The sequence below is a fragment of the Lathyrus oleraceus genome, chromosome 1 (assembly GCF_024323335.1).
Source record: "Lathyrus oleraceus cultivar Zhongwan6 chromosome 1, CAAS_Psat_ZW6_1.0, whole genome shotgun sequence".
Classification (NCBI taxonomy): domain Eukaryota; kingdom Viridiplantae; phylum Streptophyta; class Magnoliopsida; order Fabales; family Fabaceae; genus Lathyrus; species Lathyrus oleraceus.
In genome coordinates this window covers 392,879,903-392,902,806 of record NC_066579.1, presented here as the reverse complement: position 1 = coordinate 392,902,806, position 22,904 = coordinate 392,879,903, and the positions used below count along the sequence as shown (strand labels likewise).

Below are 22,904 nucleotides of genomic sequence, written 5' to 3'. Positions count from 1 at the left end.
TTTGTACTATCATGAATGTGTTTTTATTTGTAGTTTAGATATTGCTGCACGTTAAGTCTTGGATTTACATCGTCGTGAACGTGCCGTTACTTATGGTCTTTAGGCTGCTGCAATTAGCTTGGAATTTACACTGCCATGAATGTACCGATTGCTTGAAGTTTATTCTACTAATTGAGTTTTTAGCTTACACTGCTATAATATGCCTCGCTTAAAGTTTGTTTTTCTTATAAAACTTGGAACCTTGTTTTTTTTTTGCATTTTAAATTCAAGAGAAAAGAAGAAGATTGTTGTAGCTTTGTACTTTGAAATGTATGAAAATTTTTGTGTGAATCTTGCTTTGTTGATTACGTTTAACGTTTCAAATGTTGTGTTCTTTTATTGGATTTCCATTTAGTTTGCATTTATATGTAATGCATAATTTGGTATAATGATATCATGGCCAAGTAAATTCTAATCTTCATCACAAAAACAAGCATGTAACCTTCTGCTACCTCTTTCTTGTTTCAGTTTTTTTCGCACTTGATTATGAAATTTAGGCCTTAATATTTCATTGAGATATAGTTTATTTCTTTTTTTAAAATTTATTTTTCATATATTGGTATATATTCTTTATGTTTATCTTCTTTATTTTTATGGAAAATAGATAGTTTTTGCATATTGATTAAATATGATTCTATTTAGTTTTGGTATGTTTCCATTTTGATTCTAGTTTTGAGGCATCATTGAGTTGGTACATGAAGTTAGAAGGGAATCATGTTCAATCATGGTTGGACCTAGCTAACGCATTCTTGAAGCAATACAAATATAATATGGACATAGCTCCCGACCGCATGCAGCTAAGAGTCTTATCTCAGGAAGACAATGATTCCTTAAGAGGGTATGCCCAAAGATGGAGAGAGTTAGCGGCTTGCGTTGAGCCACCACTCTTAGACAAAGAATTGATGGAATTATTCAGGGACATCCTACAAAATCCATACTTCGAAAGGATGATTAGCAGCGCAGCATCAGACTTCGCTCACTTAGTGACAATTGGAGAACGCGTCGAGAGTGCCCTAAAAGTGGAAGAATCCAAGGTGCCTCGAGCAACCAAGCTAGCGAGACAGAATCCCTCAGTGATTCCCAAAAGGAAGAAGATGATGAAATAAATGCAGTCATGGCAGATGTTGGGTATTCTCACGATGCACCAGCCAAACCTTATGGTTCTTCACCTTCTCAGCAATCACCATTTCCAACACCACGTTATCCTTATAGGCAACCGGCAAGGCCTAGAGCACCATTCAAGGAACCATGGACTGTTCCTCATAAAAATCAAAGATCTCGTGGTCAAGGATATCAGAATCAGCATCTGAACCAGCATAGGCCTCGAAACAATCTGGAAAGAAGGAATGCTCCTCTCGATCCAATCCCTATGTCATACAGTCAACTTTTGCCATGTCGGATTCAAAGCTCGCTAGTGGAGCCCAAGTCTCTCAGGCCACTGTCAGAACCATACCCACCTGGATATGATCCTGATGTGCAATGTGGATATCATGCCAGAACAATAGGGCATTCAACTGAAGATTGCAATGCTTTCAAGGCTAAAGTGCAACAATTGATCGACAAAAGGTACATATCCTTTGAAGAAGGAAGCCTGTTGGTGCACGTTAATCTCTCGTCAGAATGAGTTCAAAGATTTCATAGAGTATCTTCTAATGCCATTAGTTTAGACAGGAAGACATCCTCAACACTGGCAATCGTTGGACTGATTTTTTTCTATTTTTGCATTTGTAGTTTCTTTGTTGTTAAAAGCTGCTTGTGTTTAAACATTTTTGTTTTTAATGGTAATATTAATGAAGTAATGATGCATGTTTTGAATTAATTATCTCGCATTCGCTCATTTTTCTTCTCTTATATCAAAAACAAAAATACATCAGTGTTTCTCCCATTCACTTTTCTTTATCATAACTTTTGTTTTAGCAAAGATTTAAGGGAGGATGAAGAAAACAAAATACCCATAATTGCTGACTGTATGCTTTCGGATAAAATCCTACTGATGATGTACAGACATTGTTTCAAATCCCCAAACACTGGAGAGATAAGGAGTTAATCCCTAGTCAACCACTTCGAGCCTAGAAGTAGGAGTTTCTTTCGGATCTAAAAAACCTTACATTAAACCTGGGGCAGGGTAGTGTTAAGTTAATCTAACTACACATTCGGATTACCAGACGAAATATCTTGTCTGAGGACCAACCACATGATATTCTTCGCACACATCCTGAAGTGTCGAAGGAACCTTGCAAAATCCAAAAGTTATGTTGGTTGATCTCCGAATGACCATTGACTTGGCAGTCACAAATTTTCAAAAAAAGAATCAAAGAAAAGCCCGCTAAGTCGATACCCCAAAAGGAGACTTAGGCAAAAACCGGGGCAATCCCGATGGACTAAAGCTTCAAAAAGCGGTTCATGCAAAAGTTAGAGATCAAAAGAAAAATCAAAGGTGGTCACAGAAACCCTCAACAAAATAAAAACAAGATTTAGTGACCACCATATCAAGAATCAAAGGATCATCAATATCCATGAAGAGGAAAATAAAGTGTTTGTCATTTCAAGAGATCTTACACCTGCAAACTCTCTTAAAAGTTGAATGTGTATCTTGAATTAACTGAGCATAGGATTGGAGTTCATCGTGAAGAAGGGTGGGTACATAAACAATTTTGAGCCTCATATCCTTTGTTTCGATAACCGTGAACCATGCCACGTTACAACCCTCAAAAGACCTAATTGAGGTAGGGTTATTTCCGAAAGCATATTACAGCAAAGTTGCGTAAACTGACTCCTAAGAATTTGCTAATATTCAACATCAATGTCATTATTCTCTCTGAGTCTTTCACACTTTAAATTGCTAAATCGGCATTACATTTGGACTCATGGTCCACCTGTCACATATTATCACATCATTCCAATAAATGATTCTTTTTCAAAACTTGCATGAGTATCGCATTAAAATTACCATTTCTGAACAAACAATTTTAACTGCAAGACAGTACTTGACGTTAGGGAAATTCCAACAATAAGGAACAATCAAAGGAACTTGGACATTCGTTGGTGCTGACCAGAATCAAGACTACCTCATAACCCACAAATCAGGTGAATGCCACCCAAAACATCAAGTTGATCATAGGAAAATTACTCCAAGAATTTGCCAGTCTTAAACAGTCTCCAACATCTGTTAATAAATGTGCAAATCATTTCAAGAATCAGTTGATCTAGAGTAAATCATCTTAGCACTCTATTAACTAGGGGCAGATCACCTAGAGGTTCTGGTGGCCAGGGGCAGACCCCTTCAATATTCAGTTAGGGTGAGTTAAGTCGCTTCAACACTCATACCGGGGCAAGCTACCTCAAGAACACAGAAAAGTCAACCACTCCAAGAGTCGGTTAACCAAGGATAAATCCTTTCATGGATCAAAATTCTGGGGCAAGCCATCTCCAAATTATGGTACATTTGCTTTCGAAATCCTTTCGAGGTAAACGTCCGCAAAGACCCAACAAACTGGGGCAGGAGGAGCCATATAGGAGCATGTCCTCTCCATGTTTTCAAGTTGTTCAAGCAAAATCTTTTTTCGCATGGTCATCAACTGTAGAGTTCAGGATGAGTGTCGGGGAATCACGCTACCACCCATCCAATAACCTTTCGATAGATAAGAAGCCTTGTTGCAAAGAACCTTATCTTCCAATACTCGCGCAGGGGCATTTTGGAAACCTTCCAATCATTACATAAATCATCATCATGCATTAGTCATGTCGCTTTGCTCTAACATAAAACCATGCATATCATAAAATTCATCGGGTCTAACCCATAATATGAACCTGACATCAAAAAGCCTTGAAACCCAAAATCTGACGCCAAAGTCTAATTCTCGTTTGACAATTCATTTCAAAGCCCAATTCCCGTCTGGCAATTTATTTCGAAATCCAGTTCTCGTTTGGCAACTTATTCCAAAGTCCAGTTCCCGTCTGGCAAACTATATCAAAAATCAGTTCTTGTATGACAAATCATTTGCCAAATACCAGTTCTCGTATGGTAAATTATCTCTTAATACCAGTTCTCGTCTGGTAGGTCACCTATTTCGATACCAGTTCTCGTTTGGTAGTCAATTATTTTCACCAGTTCTCGTCTGGTAGCCTACTTTAAAAGTCAGTTTCCGTCTGACAAACAAAAACAAATTCAGTACCATCTGACATTTCAATCATTTTTACCAGTTCGCGTCTGGTAACATATCCTTCAAGTGTTGTCCTCATCTGGCAGTTCGGTCTCCTTCACCAGTTCTCATCTGGCAGTTCCCATTTAAAGTCCAACCTCATTGGCAATCAAGAATTAAACCCTACAAAAACATCCAATTACCCAGTTGCATTCCAACATGCATCACATGCATCATTTCATGCATAATTTCCTGCCAAACAAGAGAATTAAGAAAAAACACAGTCATATCAATCATCAACATACTCATGCATAACACTCCCACAAAATGGGAATTTCAACAAAATAAAAATCATTCTCATTCCTACATGCACAACCAAATATCCCCCAGCGAAATTGCATACTTGCATACATCCCATGCATCATCACATGCCTGGATTTCCCACCTAAAATGGAACATTATACAAAATCAAATATAAAATAACAGGATCCAAGGTCATTCGTATATGTCTCGGACATTCCTCATTCCAAATTGAAGTTATTACCCTGCATATGCTCGTGGGATTATATCTCACAAAATCGGTTTTCAACTTTTTAATAATGATATTCCCAGCATTTTGCTTTACAGTCATTGCTCCCCAAGCAGAGGTTATCCTAAAAAGTCTCTTATGAGTTTTTTCTCCTGCAAAGCATTTCTAGTAAATCTCCCTCAAAAGGAGTCTTTTCAAAAATTTCCCCAACAGACGAATATTTGAGTTACTGCTTCATTTATCTGAAGAATCTCATTCATTTGTTCGAGATACTGCTTCATTTATCTGAAGAATCTCACTTTTACTGTTTGAGATGCTGCTTCATCAATATGAAGAGTCTCATTTCAGATTTTTTTAGGGATACTGCTCTAATATCCTCGAAAAGTCTTAGATTCAATTAAGGTATTTTTCCCTTGCTGGAATATTTTAATTCTATCATATAAGATGTTGTTTCGACTCGATACAGAGAATCTCATCTTTACTGTTTGAGATACTGCTTCATCCATATGAATAGTCTCATTTCAGATTTTTTTAGAGGTACTGCTCTAAGTATCCTCGGAGAGTCTTAGATTCAATTAAGGTATCATTCCCTTGTTCGGAATATCTTAATTCTATCATATAAGATGCTGCTTCGACTCGATACAGAGAATCTCGTTTTTACTGTTTGAGATACTGCTTCATCAATATGAAGAGTCTCATTTCAAATTTTTTAGAGATACTACTCTAAGTATCCTCGGAGAGTCTTAGATTCAATTAAGGTATCATTCCCTTGTTCGGAATATCTTAATTCTATCATATAAGATGCTGCTTCAACTTGATACAGAGAATCTTATTTTTACTGTTTGAGATGCTGCTTCATCAATATGAAGAGTCTCATTTCAGATTTTTTTAGAGATAATGCTCTAATATCCTCGGAGAGTCTTAGATTCAATTAAGGTATTTTTCCCTTGCTGGAACATCTTAATTATATCATATAAGATGCTGCTTCGACCCGATACAGAGAATATCACTTTTACTTTTTGAGATGCTGCTTCATCAATATGAAGAGTCTCATTTCATATATTTTTTTGAGATACTGCTCTAATATCCTCGGAGAGTCTTAGATTCAATTAAGGTATTTTTCCCTTGCTAGAACATCTTAATTGTATCATATAAGATGCTGCTTCGACCCGATATAGAGAATCTCACTTTTACTGTTTGAGATGCTGCTTCATCAATATGAAGAGTCTCATTTCAGATATTTTTTTAGAGATATTGCTCTAATATCCTCGGAGAGTCTTAGATTCAATTAAGGTATCTTTCCCTTGCTGGAAAATCCTAATTTTATCATATAAGATGTTGCTTCGACTCGATAGAGAGAATCTCATTTTTGTTGTTTAAGATGCTGTTTCATCAATATGAAGAGTCTCATTTCAGTTTTTTTTAGAGATACTGCTCTAATATCCTCGGAGAGTCTTAGATTCAATTAAGGTATCTTTCCCTTGCTGGAATATCCTAATTTTATCATATAAGATGTTGTTTCGACTCGATACAGAGAATCTCATTTTTACTGTTTGAGATGCTGCCTCATCAATATGAAGAGTCTCATTTCAGATTCTTTTTTAGAGATATTGCTTTAGTATCCTCGAAGAGTCTTAGATTTAATTAAGACATCATTCCTTTGGTCTGGAATATCTTAATTCTATCAGATAAGATGTTGCTTTGACTCGATATAGAGAATCTAATTTTTTGCTGTTGAGATGCTGCTTCATCAATATGAAGAGCCTCATGCCAAACTTTTTAGAGATACTGCTCTAGCATCCTGGAAAAGTCTTGAGATTTAGTTGAGGTATCATTCCATTATCGGAATATCTCGATTATGACATCCAAGATACTGTTCTGACGATTCCCAGAGATTCTCGACTGTTTCATTTTACCTTTTTGATAATTTTTCTTACTGTATTTCTCACTGCATTTTCTTTTTTGCATTTCTTCCTTGCATTTCAAAGGACAAAATTTGGGTCTTTTCGTATTTAATTACCTTCCACTACGAATGTATGAAGACTGTTGTCATTCTTACCTTCTGGTTCAAGTTAATTAAATAGGGGCAGCTGTCATACCCCAATTTTGTCCGGCCATATTTAAATTTTCGTAAATCTGATTTCATTTTCAGTTTACATCATATGTACAGCATAACATGCATTTTTATCATTAATAATACTTGAAATATCAGTCAGGATAAATTTATTGAAAATACAGACAGATCGGATGAATCGTTCCTCAAGTACGGACAAAATCAGCGGATAAAAAGTTTCGAAATTAAAATTACGGACGCCAGTATTATTAATCTGTGGTTCATGTAGTTTAACCTGGTGTGCTCGTTGTATTTTTCAGCGGATGTTTCAGTTGCGTTTTGACCCGCCTGAGCCTTTTAACCGGTGCAAACTTATTTCAGAATTTGAAGAAACGCTGTATTTTTTCAATAAGTATATTTTGTGTTGATCATTTTAGTGTGTCTGATTTAATTTTTCGAGCAAATTCACATCCACTTCTATTTATAATCGGTCACTATTTCTCTTGTTTTAATCATTCAACTAAAGTAATCAGAATTTATTAACTTAAAATATTGTTTAGAAATTTATGAAGACCACATTTTATTTAATAAGGATTAATTTAAAAAAGTATATAATAAGGTTGCACATTTGATTCTTTGTGATTGCCAGCTGGTATTCTCCACTCCAACGGATATATAGTGATAGCTAGCATTGAGGGAAATAAGGAGGTCACTTATTACTGACCAACGGACTCTCTCTTTCCGATGAATAAAACCAAAAAAAAAGAGAAATAAAAACACATCACTACCTCACCTCACTCATCTCTCCAATCTCCCTCTCACTCACCAAAAACACATTCTGAAAACAGAAACGAAAAAGAAAAAGAAAAAGCTTCTTCTCATTTTCCTCCACCCTTAAACCGCCGTGAACAACACCACACATCACACTATTCAAGCTACTGAACCACCATGATCTCACCATCAAACTTCATCCTCTCTCATGTCCAAACAACAAAGCCGTCACACCTCACAAAACCCCAACACACGCCTCACCGTGTCCACCACCATAAACCTCACAAAATCGCCACCCACACCAAGCGACAACCGCACCAAGCACCAAAGCCGCCATCGATAAACGTACGCACCTCCAACCGCTCACCGTGACAAACTTTTGTCGGCGACAGCTCAAACCTTCCGCCGTTTCCGTCTCTTCCAATCTCGACCCATCTCCGCGTTCCGCCGACAACAACGTTCGTCCTCCTCCACTCTTCTCCGTCTCCAGCGGTCACGCTTTTACAACATCTCCATTCATAACGCTGTCGCGAGCTCCACATCAACAACACCCTCCGACTTCACGACTCATCCACACGGATTAACCAGCCTCCGACGATTGTAACGGTTCCGCACTCGGTAAAAATATTGTTGCAATGTTAAACTTATTTTAAGATCTTGATTCTGTGTTACATTGCACCATATCTTTTACTTTGATTTCCATTTTTGGTTTTTGTTTGATTATGTCGCATATTCGTCGTGGCTCATTGGTTATATTGATTGTCCGATTTTTTTTTTACTTGAAGTCATGAGCTAGTAAAACTCAATGCAAACTGCATATGTTAATTGAAATGTACAGGGTATGTACATGCCTACTCTTTGGATACTCGCTCTGTACTATTTTGAGTTGATTGTACACCTTTGGATTTTTATTGAGTAACTTGTGTCATTTACAATACTTTATGACCTGTTGCAACCATTGATTTCAAATAATAAAATGTTGGACCTAATGTTTGTTATAGTAATAAAATGTTTGTGTAATTAAATAAAATGTCAAACATTTTCACCTTTCTGTAATATGCAAGTACTTGTAGTTTTTTTTTTTTGGATTTGTATTATTATGAATGTGTTGCTATTTGTAGTTTAGATACTGTTGCACATTAGCTTTGGATTTTTACTATCATGAATGTGTTGTTATTTGTAGTTTAGATATTGCTGCACGTTAAGTCTTGGATTTACATTGTCGTGAACGTGCTGTTACTTATGGTCTTTAGGCTGCTGCAATTAGCTTGAAATTTACACTGCCATGAATGTACCGATTGCTTGAAGTTTATTCTACTAATTGAGTTTTTAGCTTACACTGCTATAATATGCCTCGCTTAAAGTTTGTTTTTTTTTGCATTTTAAATTCAAGAGAAAAGAAGAAGATTGTTGTAGCTTTGTACTTTGAAATGTATGAAATTTTTTGTGTGAATCTTGCTTTGTTGATTACATTTAAGGTTTTAAATGTTGTGTTCTTTTATTGGATTTCCATTTAGTTTGCATTTATATGTAATGCATAATTTGGTATAATGATATCATGGCCAAGTAAATTCTAATCTTCATCACAAAAACAAGCATGTAAACTTCTGCTACCTCTTTCTTGTTTCAGTTTTTTTCGCACTTGATTATGAAATTTAGGCCTTAATATTTCATTGAGATATAGTTTATTTCTTTTTTTAAAACTTATTTTTCATATATTGGTATATATTCTTTATGTTTATCTTCTTTATTTTTATGGAAAATAGATAGTGTTTGCATATTGATTAAATATGATTCTATTTAGTTTTGGTATGTTTCCATTTTGATTCTAGCTTTGGTGAATTGCTACTGTATCTTGTTTTGAGACTTAACATGTAAATATAATTTTGCGTTGCTACTATTTAAGTTTATTACGTTAGATTGGATTAAATCCGTGGATTCGGCAATTTGATACTGTTATGCCACCAAAGATACAATACATCAATATGATAATTCACCGCGTTATGATCTCGCGTATGACACAAATTATATTGTCATTTCGCTTTAACCGGTTTGAGCACATTGCGGTTCACTCATTTCCATCATTTAATAAGTTAATTAATTAATGGATATTTATTTAAATTAATTAATTTTAATAATTAATTTTAATTATCTTGAATATATTGGTTTAAATCAAATGATTCTTGGTGATTATTTTTTTTTTATTATATTAAAATAGTTGATTTGATCAAATTATAATTAATTAATTCTGTTTATTAGAAAGTCATTAATTTGCTTCACCATCATCTCAACTCTCATTCCACGACAATCTCACACTCATTTACAAAAATCACTATCACGTCAATCACGATTTCATTCAATTGCATCATCAATTCCAAATCACTTTAAACCGTTAAAATCACACAATTCTTGATTTAACATCAAGCCCACTCTCAAAACAAACCCTTTGTAAGTCGATCGCTTTTAAAGCATCGCCATCAACCTCACATAGCTTACTCTTGGGCTTTCTTACAATGAGACCTATTCGATTTTATCGAGTAGAAGAACAATACACTAAATAGAATTCATTTCATTCATAAACACAAATTTAGAACCTCGATCCAACATTGAGTATTTTTTATCCAAATCAAATTAAAATGCTCAATCACAATCAAATACCCTTTCATTTTGGAAATGAAAAAGGGGATGGCTTTGAGTTTTCAATTTCTCTCCTCGGTTATTTGAATACGAGTTCTTTTACTCGGTTAGTCAAATAGTCGTCATTCCTAATCCACCTAAACACAATCAAATCGAATCATTTTATGAATAAGAAACGAAAAGGGAGATGACTTTGAGTCTTCAATTTTTCTCCCCGATTATTTGAATACAAGTTCTCTTACTTAGTTAGTCAAATAATTGTCGTTCCTCTACAGACTTTCCTAACTCGTTTAAATCAAATTATTTCATAATAACGAAATGAAAAAGGAGATGACTTTGAGTCTTCAACTTCTCTCCCAATTGTTTGAATACGAGTTCTCTTACTCGGCCAGTCGAACAATTGTCATTTTTTCACCAACATATAACCTAATCAAATCATTTTCATAACAAACTGTATGAAAGAGGAAATGGTCTTGAGTTTTCAATTCCGCTTCTCAAATGCTTGGATATGAGTTGTCTTACTCAGCCATTCAAGTACTTGTTGTTCATTCTAAAATACGTCAACCATACGCAACCTTATTTTCATAAATATTCAGATGAAACAAAAAGTAGTCTAGAGTCTTCTATTCCCTTTCCCGACTGTTAGGATACGAGTTATCTTACTCGACTATCCGAGTATTCGTCATCCATTCAGAACACCTTAATTATTATCCAATCTTTTTCATAATTACCCATATGAAAAAGAAAGCGGTCTAGAGTCTTCTATTCCCTTTCCCGATTATTAGGATACGAGTTGTCTTACTCGATTATCCGAGCATTCGTCATCCGTTCAAAACACTTTAACTATTACCAAATCCTTTCTATAATTAAGGATGAAAAAGAAAGTGGTCTAGAGTCTTCTATTCCCTTTCCCGACTATTAGGATACGAGTTGTCTTACTCGACTATCCGAGTAATCGTCATCCAACCAAAAAACATCTCAACCAATCGAAACATCCAACATATTAATCCAACTTGTCACTTCCGTATAACCAAAACTCTTTTAAAAAAGAACACCATTTAATCCTTTCTAATGTGCATAACAAACCAATGCTTAAGCCTCCGCCGAGAGTAGACAAGCCAACGTTTATCCTTTAGGATGCGATCTAAACAGTTGTTCGGTAAAAGACACCAACCAACCGTAGTTCCCCGAACTACGAATGCTCTGATTTCCTTATTATACCATAAGGATACGTAGGCAGGAGATTGCTGTATCTTCGCGAGCACACTAATAAAAAACCTCCCCTTTCCTTTTCTGAGGTTCTCATCCATTTCTATTTTTAATAATTTTATAACCCAAAGATAAACAAACAATCATAAATTAACACTCGAAACACACATTAGAACTAAAAGGTTCCCGTTGAGTACAACAGACATAAGGGGTGTTAATACCTTCCCCTTACGTAATCCACTCCCGAACCCGAATATGGTTGCGATGACCACTGTTCCATTTCCCAAAGGTTTTATCGATATTTTCCTATCCCTTCATTGGGATAAATAAAGTTCGGTGGCGACTCTGTTCGAACATAATTTTTTCCGCAACCATCGCGAGGAATCGTATTTTTCGAGATGCGACAGACACATCAGTGAAGGTGAGTATAATTATATCCCATATCAGAACAACATATACTTATATCCCATATCAGAACAACATATAATTATACTCCATCTTACAAGAAAGCCTGGATTGCGAGGACAAAAACTGTTGAACAAGTTATCGGCAACTGGGAGGATTCATACAAGGAATTGCCACGGTTTTTATGGGCACTAAAAACATATGTCCCAAGAACTGTGGCAATTATGGAGAAATTGCCAGCGATGATGCCAGACGGAACCTGTGCTACAGGTAATAGAATCTTTCACCGTCTCTTTTGGGCATTTGACCCGTGCATCAAAGGTTTCACATTCTGCAAACCTATTATTCAAATTGATGGCACTTGGTTATACGGAAAATACAAGGGTACTTTGCTCATGGCAGTTGCACAAGACGGCAACAACAATGTCTTTCCCATTGTCTTTGCTCTTGTTGAAGGTGAAACGGCTGGTGGATGGGGTTTCTTTCTTCGACATCTCAGAACGCATGTGGCTCCACAAGCCAATCTCTGTTTGATTTCTGATAGACATGCTGCCATTGAGAGTGCCTACAACAACCATGACAACGGATGACACGATCCTCCTTCTACCCATGTCTATTGTATCAGACACATTGCATAAAACTTCATGCATGCTATAAAAGATAAGAATCTTCGCAAGAAGGTGGTGAATGTTGGGTATGCTCTAACTCAGCCGTCATTTCAATATTATCGTGATGAAATTAGACTGTCTAATGAAGACACAGGGAGATGGCTAAATAACATACCAGTAGAGCAGTGGACAAGGGCATTTGACAGAGGTTGTCGATGGGGCCACATGACAACAAACATTGTGGAATGCATGAACGGGGTATTCAAAGGAATTCGAAATCTGCCGATAACCGCCTTGGTAAGATCAACCTATTATAGGTTGGCTTCTACGTTTGCAACCAGAGGTGAAAGATGGAGTGCGGTGTTAATGTCCGGGCAAGTATTCAGTGAGTGTTGCATGAAGGTCATGAAAGAGGAGAGCATCAAAGCTAGCACACACGCTATAACAGTCTTTGACCGTCATAGGCAAAATTTCAGCGTCCAGGAAACAATGGACCACAACGAGGGGAGACCAAATTTAGCCTACGATGTTAAACTAAACAGAAGTTGGTGCGATTGTGGAAAATTCCAGGCCTTCCGCATACCTTGCTCCCATGTCATTGCAGCATGCGCTTATACTCGTCAAGATGCTTACATCCATTTATCTGATGTGTACAAGGCCAACACCATCATGAATGTATATAATCAAAGTTTCTCAGTACTACCAATGGAGGATTACTGGCCTCCATATGAAGGTGATATTGTTTGGCACAATGACGAGATGCGTAGAAAGAAAAAAGGAAGGCCAAACAGCACACGTATCAGAACAGAGATGGATTCCACAGATAAAATGATAAGATTATGTAGTATCTGTCGTCAACCAGGACACAACAAGAACAACTGTCCCAATCGAGGAGCATCATCTAGGTCTTAAGCTTTTTGTAACATTGTATTTCTGTAACCTTCAATCATTATATATCATTAAGTTTTTGATACAACGAGGTTCACAACAAACATCAGTACAAAATAAGCTATCTGAAAACAAAAATATTTCTAATTGATTACAACAATCAAATTGATGTTGTCTCGACCGAACATCATTTCCCTAGCATCCTTATCAGTCTTCATTCGCACTCAACCAAAGATACTGTCAAGTCTCTCAATACTTCTAATTTTTTTCCCTTCTGGTATTTTCCCATCTAACCAACGAACCAGCTCCCTCTTCAGTTGATCGAACATAGTGATGTTCCAGAACAGCATCAGCATCTGAGGTTTGTCTCTCGCATAAACCACCTTTCCGTATCGGCGACGAACACCAAACATGATTGCCAAATGATTATATGAGATATGGAACAATTACTCACACAACGCATCTATTTATAACACAAAAATTGCATTTTAGGAGGAGTCTCCAAATGAATTGGCGCCTCCTCTTAAACCCTACACAGGGGCGCCAATTGGATTGGCTAGAACACCTTCCATAACCAATCCAATTGGCGCCTCCATTCAATTTTTAAGAGGAGTCTCCAATTCAATTGGCGACTCCTCCTAAAACTGGGATAGTTTGAGATTTTTTTTGAAACCAGAGATATTTTGGGAATTTTTCTAAAAAAGTGAATTATTTTTGTAAACAATCCCCAAAAACAATCTAAAAACTTTAAACTTTTATATATATATATATATATATATATATATATATATATATATATATATATATATATATATATATATATATATATATATATATATTTGAAGAGTTATTTTTCGGAATCATCAAACCCATTTTATATTTATATAAGTAATTTTTTTCTAAAGAATTATTTTATTTTATTAAAATAAATTAAATTTCTTATTTTAATATCAATTAAAAAATCTTTATACAACTAAACTATTATTATCCTCTTATATGATTTTACATTTAATTTTTCATAATATTTATGGCAAAGATAATTACCCACAATTACAATTGTCATTAATAATATTATAGATAATTCTAAAATAATATATAATATATATCGTTACAAACTTTATTAATAGTATATCAATCTCTTATGACTTTAAAATTTGATTTACACCATATAATAATGTAACAATATTATTACTAATCATACAGAGAAATTTAAATCAACCCGTATCATGCATGGGTCTGTAACCAAAATTTTAAATGTGGCTGCTGGGATTCGAGCCCAGGTCTCCACGGCCACAACGTGGAATTCTCACCACTAAACTACAGCCACAACTGTGAATTTTTCTGCACAAGTTTTATATCTCCCTCAAACCTTCTTTTTATTAAGTTGAAACTATTAATATTACAAGCTTAACTACACATAAATATTTCAACATTAAGAAACAAAATTTCTCCTACTTTACATTTACCAAACATATCAAATAAACTTCCAAACAGAAACAGAGTTAATTGGTGTCCCTTTCCATCCAATAACAAGACACTCTCCATTTATATCAAATGTGCAAGAATTTCCACAAGCAAATCTTTTAGCTACCAATTCAGCTTGATACAAACACATCATACTCAATTTTGTTTCCACCATTCCAAATCTACTAAAAAATGCTCTCCACACATCAATCTTAACATTTCTACTTTTTCTCTCGACTCCTTCTTCAGCGACGGTATTCCTTATACCGTGACCAAAATACTTTGATTCTAGTATCATTCTGTTTTCCTCGTCCCCTTTCATACAATCCTCTATACAATCGAAAAACGCACTAAAGTAGAATAGTGCTTCGATGAAACGTGTCACAAAAGATTTAGAGTTGTGGTTAGCTTCAATCTCTATAACAACCATTACTATAGGGTTTATAGTTCTAATAACTCGCATGATTGTTTCGAGTTGGTCTGATTGTTGAATCTTGTTTCGTAGTGCATATTGAGAATAAACAGCGATTGTTTCTTCCGAGTCTATCTTAAAATGATCTTCTCTTAGATGTAATAAATCAGATACAACAACTATTTCGAAGGAGAAAGGTACGTTCAAACTTTTTGCAAAATCTTTCAATCTTTTACCAGTTTCCTCGACTATTTGCTTCGAGGTGTCTATGTTTCCGCTCGCAATACCTGTTATCTTTAGAAGCTCGAGTGGACATTCGCTTCTTGATTGAAGTGCTTGCATTAGGATTGTCCATTGTAACCCTTTTCGGATTTCTAGATCAATAACATGAATCTTCTTTGCATCTTTAACATTCTCTATCAAAGCTTGTACACACGTGAACATTGAAATTTTACAAAACGGAAGATCTTCTATAAACGCGAGAAGTGTCGGATTTAGATCCTTGGTGTCTTCTTCGGGATTAAATAAAGACTCCGCCTTTTGCATATTCTTCACGGAAACTCTACCGGTTTCTCTATCGATTCTTTGACGAAGAGCTTCAGCAAAATAATGAACCACGCGTTTAACCGGGTTACCTGTCTTCGAAGATAAAGACTCGATTTGCGGTAAGAAAAATCTAGCGCGTTCGAACTGTTGATATCCAACTTTTTCAGCGCAAGCCAAGAGTGATTCAGCGAGTGAAACATCTTCTTTCTCTCCATCTGATAAACCAGAAAACGAAAAGCCAAAAGGGTGATTAAGAATCAAACCTGATGATGCAGATTCCGAAGACGATTGTATGAATCTCGTTCCAGCTACCTTCATGATATCCGCAGTTGACAACTTTCTTTCATTTTGGTTGTTCGTGACTAAACCGAAATCATTAACCGGATGAAGAATTTTTCCTTCATCCGGTAACAATAATTTCTTGAATCCTTTGCCATAGTTCTTCAATATCTCAACCGGCGCTAAAGGAGTTTGGTAGAATTGTCTATCATTTTCTATGTCACAAAGTGGAAGAACTTTTGTTGGACATAGTTGTTCATCGAAGTTAACCATGTCGAATTGTAGGTTATCAAAAGTTTCATAATCTTGATACTTTTGCTGATCGGTCGAAAGAAGAAACTCGTCTTCATGTGATGGATAATCTTGAAAGAAACCGAAATTAGAGCATAGAGATTCATTTCCATTAAAATCTCCTAGATTTTCTGCTACGGAAAATTGAACACTTTTTATTTCAGTAAGTTTCTTTGTTTCCCAGAAAATATCATTGGATGAACTAAGTTTGTCTTCAACTGCACTGAAATTGAACTCACCAAACTTGTATAAATTTTCCATTGCAAATTGAAACAAATTTTTCTTTAGTAATATGAGTTTCAAACTAGTTATTTTCTTTAAGCACTTTATTCTCTATCTTTATATAAGAAGATTAATATGATTAATATTATTATTAGTCTTTTTCATAGGTTAATTATTAAGGTATAGTTTCTGTTTATTTTAATATGAAGTTGACTGGTTCTAACACTAAATCCATGTAGTAGAGTTAACAAATTAACATTGATGTTTTTTTGTTGGCATTGATGTTGTCACCATAATGATAATGTGTCGATATGATTAAGGTGGCCGGGATAAAAAGGGCATTAAAATCGATAATAATTCAAAAACTATCAATATAAGAGGGTAAAAAAAGGGTATTGATTCATACAAGTATTTTTCTATTATGAAATTGTCGAGAAGGCATAGGCCAGCAAAGATGGCGTAAGTGATGACATGAAAATAAAGATGATGTATTTGATATGTCCGGAAAATAAGCATTTTTAAAATTGTTTCTGAAAGACTTAAGATATGTCTAGAAGCTATTTTTAATTTATTTTTTCACATGCTCTTTTAGATAGTTAATGAAAATCAGCTATAGTTTTTATTGAAAAAATGACTTGTTATCTTTTATTTAGAAATTATTTATCCTTAAACATTTGATTTGATTAAGTTGTTTATTTGCATAGAACTTACATCTATTTAACACAATGAACGCACTCTAATGCTAAATTAGTTTAATACTCCTATCTTTTAAACTTTACTCTCGACATAGGTAGGTTTTGGTTCGATAAAGGTTTAGTATGCAATCGAAGCCTGTTCACTTGCTGATCATGCATGTTGTAGTCGAAATATGTTCAATTATGCCGTAGTCAAAATGCTAGATTTGTTAGAATGTCAAATTTGGCATTTTGTTTAAGTCCAATTGTTTAAGTTAGTTTGTAGCCTAAGTTAACTTAGTAGTCTATAAATAGACTAGTTCTCTCAGGTTGTTGAGAGAGGTTATATGTTGTTATTCACTTGTAATCTTTAAACCATTATTGAGAAAGTGAATAGTAAAGCAGTTTTAATCAATTCTTATTCTTTTTCTTCCTTTTTCTCTATATTTCGTAAAACCTAATAAGATTTCTTGTGTTTGTTCAAGAAACACAATCTTTATCTCATATTTTGATTTGTTCTTGACGACATCAATTCACAACAAACTGGTGCGGTGAGCGTGGAAAAGAAGATGTCGCCAACAAAGTATGAGATTGAGAAATTCACCAGTGCGAATCTTTTCGATTTGTGGCGCTTGAAGATGCAAGACTTTCTTGTTCAACAGGGTTTGTTAGAAGCGTTGAAAGAATCAGAGACAATGGATGTTACACCATCAGAGAAGGAGAAGACACTCTCTTGTATGTAAGAGATTCGTTGACCTTTGAAGATGTTCAATCTGCCTTGTACTCCAAGGACTTGAACAAACGAAAGGAGCATAAACCATCTTCAACTGGCGAAGGATTGTCCGTTAAAAGAAAATTCTTGAAGAGAGGTGATAGATTTGAGAAGAAGAAGGGTAAAGTTTTACAAAATTCGAAGACTGGGCTATGGCATAAGAGACTTGGCAGTGTCGGTGATAGAGGTATGGTCGAATTGTCGAAATAAAATCTGTTGTGCCGAGACAAGGTCGAGTTATCACTGTTAAATGTGATAGTCAAAGTGCAATACACATGTCGAAGATTTCAGTCTATCATGAGCAAACCAAGCACATTAATGTGAGTTTGTACTTCGTCAAAGAGATAATCGAGTATGCAGAAGTCCAAGTGCTAAAGGTTTCGACTGATGACAATGTTGTAGATATGATCACTAAGGCATTGTCAAACTGCAAATTTTTCCACTGTATCCAGTTGATAAAGCTGCATGAAGAAAGTTAGTTTGTTTCCTTGATGTTGTAGATTTTGTTCTAAGATGGAGATTTGTGAGAATTTGGATCGAACTCTAATCTCGACAAGGATAACTTCTTGGTTCGACAAAGGTTTAACATACAGTCGAAGCTTGTTCACATGCTGATTATGCATGTTGTAGTCGAAGTATGCTCAAGTATGCATTGGTCGAAATGCTAAGTTTGCTAGCATGTTGAATTTCGTCTTTTGTTTAAGTTAGCTTGTAGCCTAAGTTAGCTTAATAGTCTATAAATATACTAGTTCTCTCAGGTTGATGAGAGAGGTTAATTGTTATTATTTGTTTGTAATCTTTAAACCTTTATTGAGGAAGTGAATATTAAAACAGTTTTAACCAATTTTGATTCTTCTTCTTTCTTCTTCTCTATCTTTCGTAAAAGCTAATATAATTTCTTGTATTTGTTTAAGAAGCTCAATCTTTATCTCATATTTTGATTTGTTCTTGACGGCATCAACGACATCAATTCACGGTAAGGTGAGATAATAGAATGAAGTGATATTTCGTTATTTTGAATCATTTAAAGCGGACTAGTATGGAATAGAATGAATTGATATTTCATTATTTTGAATCATTTAAAATATGTCCTAAAGTTTCTAAACGACAGCCCAAAAACCCATCTTCCCTACCCAATCATCATTTCCCCTATCTATTCGTTATTTAGATATCAGCAAAACAATCTAATGAAATTTTGACATTTGAGAAATTATACTTTCGCATAATCTTTTTGGACATTTAACACCAAGTTCTTTTGCCATTGAAAAGATAACAAAGCTAGAATAAAAAGTGAAAGTTTATCAAAAGAGATAGAAATAATTGATATCCTAGACATCGAAGAAGCTTCTAAGCCATGACCCTTGTGAAAGGAAATTGTTTCAATGTTCTGGTTGTGACAAAAGGGTTTACCAGTTCCTACTTTGAGACACACCAAGAGGAAATTGCATTTCTTCAGTTACTACAATGTTTTCCTTAAGTTTACAAGATTTTAGCCATGTTGTATTTTTCTGTTCTTCTGTGCATGTTCCACTGGCTTTTTTTTTACTCCTTTTGATGATTATAGTTTAAGCCGATTACAGTTTGTTACAATAATATCTTCAGAGTATCATATGCATGTAACATTTCCCCTTATGATCCATGGATTTGTTACAAGTTCATCTAACTATACTCTATTATTCAAGACAAGCAAAAGCTGTATGGGTAATTTGAAATAGCATTCAATGCTTATACCTGCTTGCTGAATCATATAAATTAGGTTTAAACCACATTAAATATACTCAAAATGCATAGCCATATATTTCAACATAGAATATTCATATTCATTCTTAAAATGACTCTAGAAACACATTGTAATAAGAAGTGCAACAGAACAACAACATTTATTCCATTTCAGAAAGTGAATAAGTAATTTCAAGCTTTCAGAGATTGCCCTGCTTTTACCAGATCTTCAAGTGCTTTCAAAATCTGTGGCTCTGTCATGCCTTCCAGTTTAATGCCTCTCTCAACACCCAGATCTAGTATAAAGATTTTAAAGTAACAATGTTGATTAGCATATTTTGAGTATTGATGCATTAATGTTAATTTCATAAAATTCCCAGTTAAGGAACTAAGGAGGTAAAAGCTTGGCAAAGATGATCTGGAATGTGAATGCAAATCATGGGATGGGAAATTCAAATAAATAAAGAATGAGATTTAAAATGCATGATACCATATCTTGCCCACAATTGGGGTTCGACTCCACTGCATTCACGGATCAATATGGGCAATTTTGGGTTCAATGTCTTTAGTTCCTTATAATTCTTTTCAACAAATTCCCTGAGATAACAAAAAACTAATAAGCACACATTAAAGATTTTAATATGTATGACATTCGATTTAATTAAGAAGCAACAAAAGATATTTAAAAATAATACTGCAAAGTTTTAGGTCCAGAGAAAAGAAACAATATACCTTGCAGATGCGCTTGCAGGTGATGACTGGCACATCAAAAGTCGAAGCTCTTTTATGTTCTTTGAAAGATTTCCTCTCCATGCCATTTCTTTCCTAGCTCAAAAATATAAAGTTTGTGAGACTTTTTCTCATCTTAAGGTGTTAGGAACCCGAATTCAAGATATATGAATTAATGGATAAAACACAGAATATAGAGAAATAATGGAAAATATATAAGTATGATATTTCTGAAATGAAAGATACAATCAGTGGAATAACATTCACACTGCCCATAGCTATGCTCCTACAAAGAGGGACTACAATTGCAAACATGTCAAGACTTAACTGTACTTTGCTCGCCCTGTAATTTCACTAACAAAATTCAAATGCCCTTCTGTACATTCATATTAATGACTTTTACGATTCAAAAAGTGTTTTCTCTGGTATGCTATTTAAACAAGCGTCATCAAATAGTTGCTATAGCATGGCAGAATTTGAATAAATCACTTACGTGAGATACACTTATTTACTACGAAGTGTTATCAAATAGTGACTATAGATAGGGTCAGCCGTCTTTGAGGGTGTGCAAGATAGACTACAACACATGAACTCAAATTTTATACGGTTAAATTATAGCTAAATAGGGTCTCATGATAGATTGCTCAAGGTTAAACCAAAACTAAATAGAGCTTTTAGTTGTTTTTTCACATTGGAAGGAACTATAACTAACCTACACGGGGCCTCCAAAATCTTAAGACAGCCCTAGTGACTATATAGCGGCGCTCTAGCATGTAGCACGATCTGAACAAACCACAATTTTCCGGGATCCTCGGTTGACAACCCTAATACAAACTCAAAAAAGATTTTGCCTTGTGAAAAAGATACACTCAATATGTCAAAATGAACCCTAGAATTTCAGAATGTTTATCAAACTTGTTCCTATGTCTAAATCTATAATCAAATGCATCCCTTACATTATTCACTTAGCTTCAAACTCATCCCCATATTACAACTAATGGACAAATTTGATTAAAATTTTACAATTTCAGGATCATTATAATAATGTGAGGGTTAAATTGATACAACCCTAAAATTTCAAATTTCAAAGACCGATTTGGGTATTTACTTTTGTATCTTTATACATATACATACAAATTTGGGTATTTAATTTTAAATTTCTAACGGGAAAATGCAATTGAATACAGAATTTCCTATATCCAAAAAATCAATCGAATTATAAGAGAAATAATGAGAATATTTTCAAAGAGAGAAGATAAAAAATGTTGAGAACAAAGGTAACGAAAATACCAGCAAAATACGATCTTGTTAGACGATGAAGACTGAAGTCGGAACTCGGAAGATCTTCCGGCGGAACAAGCAGCTGCGGAAGGGACAAAATGAGATATGGAAAACGCTAACTTTCTCCTTCTTGTTTGGTTTTTTCGAGAATCAATTTTATTTTTCAGAAAAAGGAAAACAAATTAGAGTGGATTATTAGATATTACAAAAATAATCTAAATATAATTTAAAGATGAATTTTTAGAATTTTATGTAAAAACAAATTAAAATAATTTATTTGATTATCATAATAAAAATGATTTTCAGAAATTGATTTTTCGATGAAGTTATTAAAAACAACATCTATTTAAAATAATTATAAAAATTTTAGAGATTAATTTTTTTGAAAATCTAGATGAGATTTTTTAAAATTGATTATTTTATTTATAAATAAATAAATTTCTCACAAATAAAATGGTAACAAATGACTTTTAAAAAATCACATTTTACTCTTTCACAAACGTAAATATAAAATACATACCGGATTTCTCGTTACATTGTATATATATCTCAAAAAAAAATTTAATCTTGAAATTTCTTTTCTACTGAAGTAAGGATTTGTCGTATGCATCGTTTCCATTTTGGATGTTAACATCTAGTGTGTGTTTATAAGGTTTTTTTACCGAGATAACCCTGTTTTTTGAAAAAAAATCCCAAAATACCCCAGTTTTCAGCAAAATTCCCAATCTACCCCACTTTTAGGAGGAGGCGTCAATTGAATTGGCGACTCCTCTTAAAAATTGCAAGGAGGCGCCAATTGGATTGGCTAGGGCAAGTGCCCTAGCCAATCCAATTGGCACCTATGTGTAATTTTTAAGAGGAGGCGCCAATTCAATTGGCGACTCCCTTAAAAAAGCCTCAAATGGCAAAACCTCCAACATGAAAGTTGTAGATCTTTTCAAGACAATGAATTTGGACATAAATTTTGCATCATTTGGATTTTTTATGAGAAAGTTATGGGCAGTTGAAGTTGGACTTCTGAGTTTTTCAACTGTTATCTGACCTATAATGTCTTGCACTATCGCATGTGTTTCTTTTAGAAATATGAAATTTTGTCCAACATAACATTTGAAGTAGACATCTCAAATTTTGCAATGCACTTAGTCCCACCTCAAAATAATTAAAAATGAGTGAGTTAGGTCCCTGCGAACTTGACCCAAAATTAGGGTTTCTGTCAAAATGACCTATAATGTTT

At 34.6% G+C, this 22,904-nt stretch overlaps 2 protein-coding genes and 1 non-coding gene across 4 annotated transcripts; all 3 read right to left on the bottom strand.

The window, feature by feature from the left end:
• Positions 1 to 14,536: 14,536 nt before the first annotated feature.
• Positions 14,537 to 14,608, bottom strand: TRNAH-GUG (transfer RNA histidin (anticodon GUG)). The gene has a single exon. It is a non-coding gene; the product is annotated as a tRNA-His (tRNA).
• A 29-nt stretch (positions 14,609 to 14,637) lies between these two features.
• Positions 14,638 to 16,583, bottom strand: LOC127074095 (DELLA protein RGL2). The gene has a single exon (XM_051015379.1). It carries the CDS (start codon positions 16,532 to 16,534, stop codon positions 14,756 to 14,758), a length of 1,779 nt encoding a protein of 592 aa, XP_050871336.1. The 5' UTR covers positions 16,535 to 16,583; the 3' UTR covers positions 14,638 to 14,755.
• A 3,133-nt stretch (positions 16,584 to 19,716) lies between these two features.
• LOC127074079 (NADH dehydrogenase [ubiquinone] 1 alpha subcomplex subunit 2) lies at positions 19,717 to 21,859 on the bottom strand. Of its 2 annotated transcripts, none has more exons than XM_051015363.1 (4): positions 21,680 to 21,859; positions 20,393 to 20,485; positions 20,151 to 20,257; positions 19,717 to 19,956 (listed from the first exon to the last, which is right to left on the bottom strand). In XM_051015363.1, exons 2-4 carry the CDS (start codon positions 20,476 to 20,478, stop codon positions 19,853 to 19,855), a joined length of 297 nt encoding a protein of 98 aa, XP_050871320.1. In that variant the 5' UTR covers positions 20,479 to 20,485; positions 21,680 to 21,859; the 3' UTR covers positions 19,717 to 19,852. The 2 variants fall into 2 exon arrangements, with proteins under 2 accessions (XP_050871320.1, XP_050871326.1); XM_051015369.1 differs by having other exon boundaries at positions 20,393 to 20,480.
• Positions 21,860 to 22,904: the final 1,045 nt, after the last annotated feature.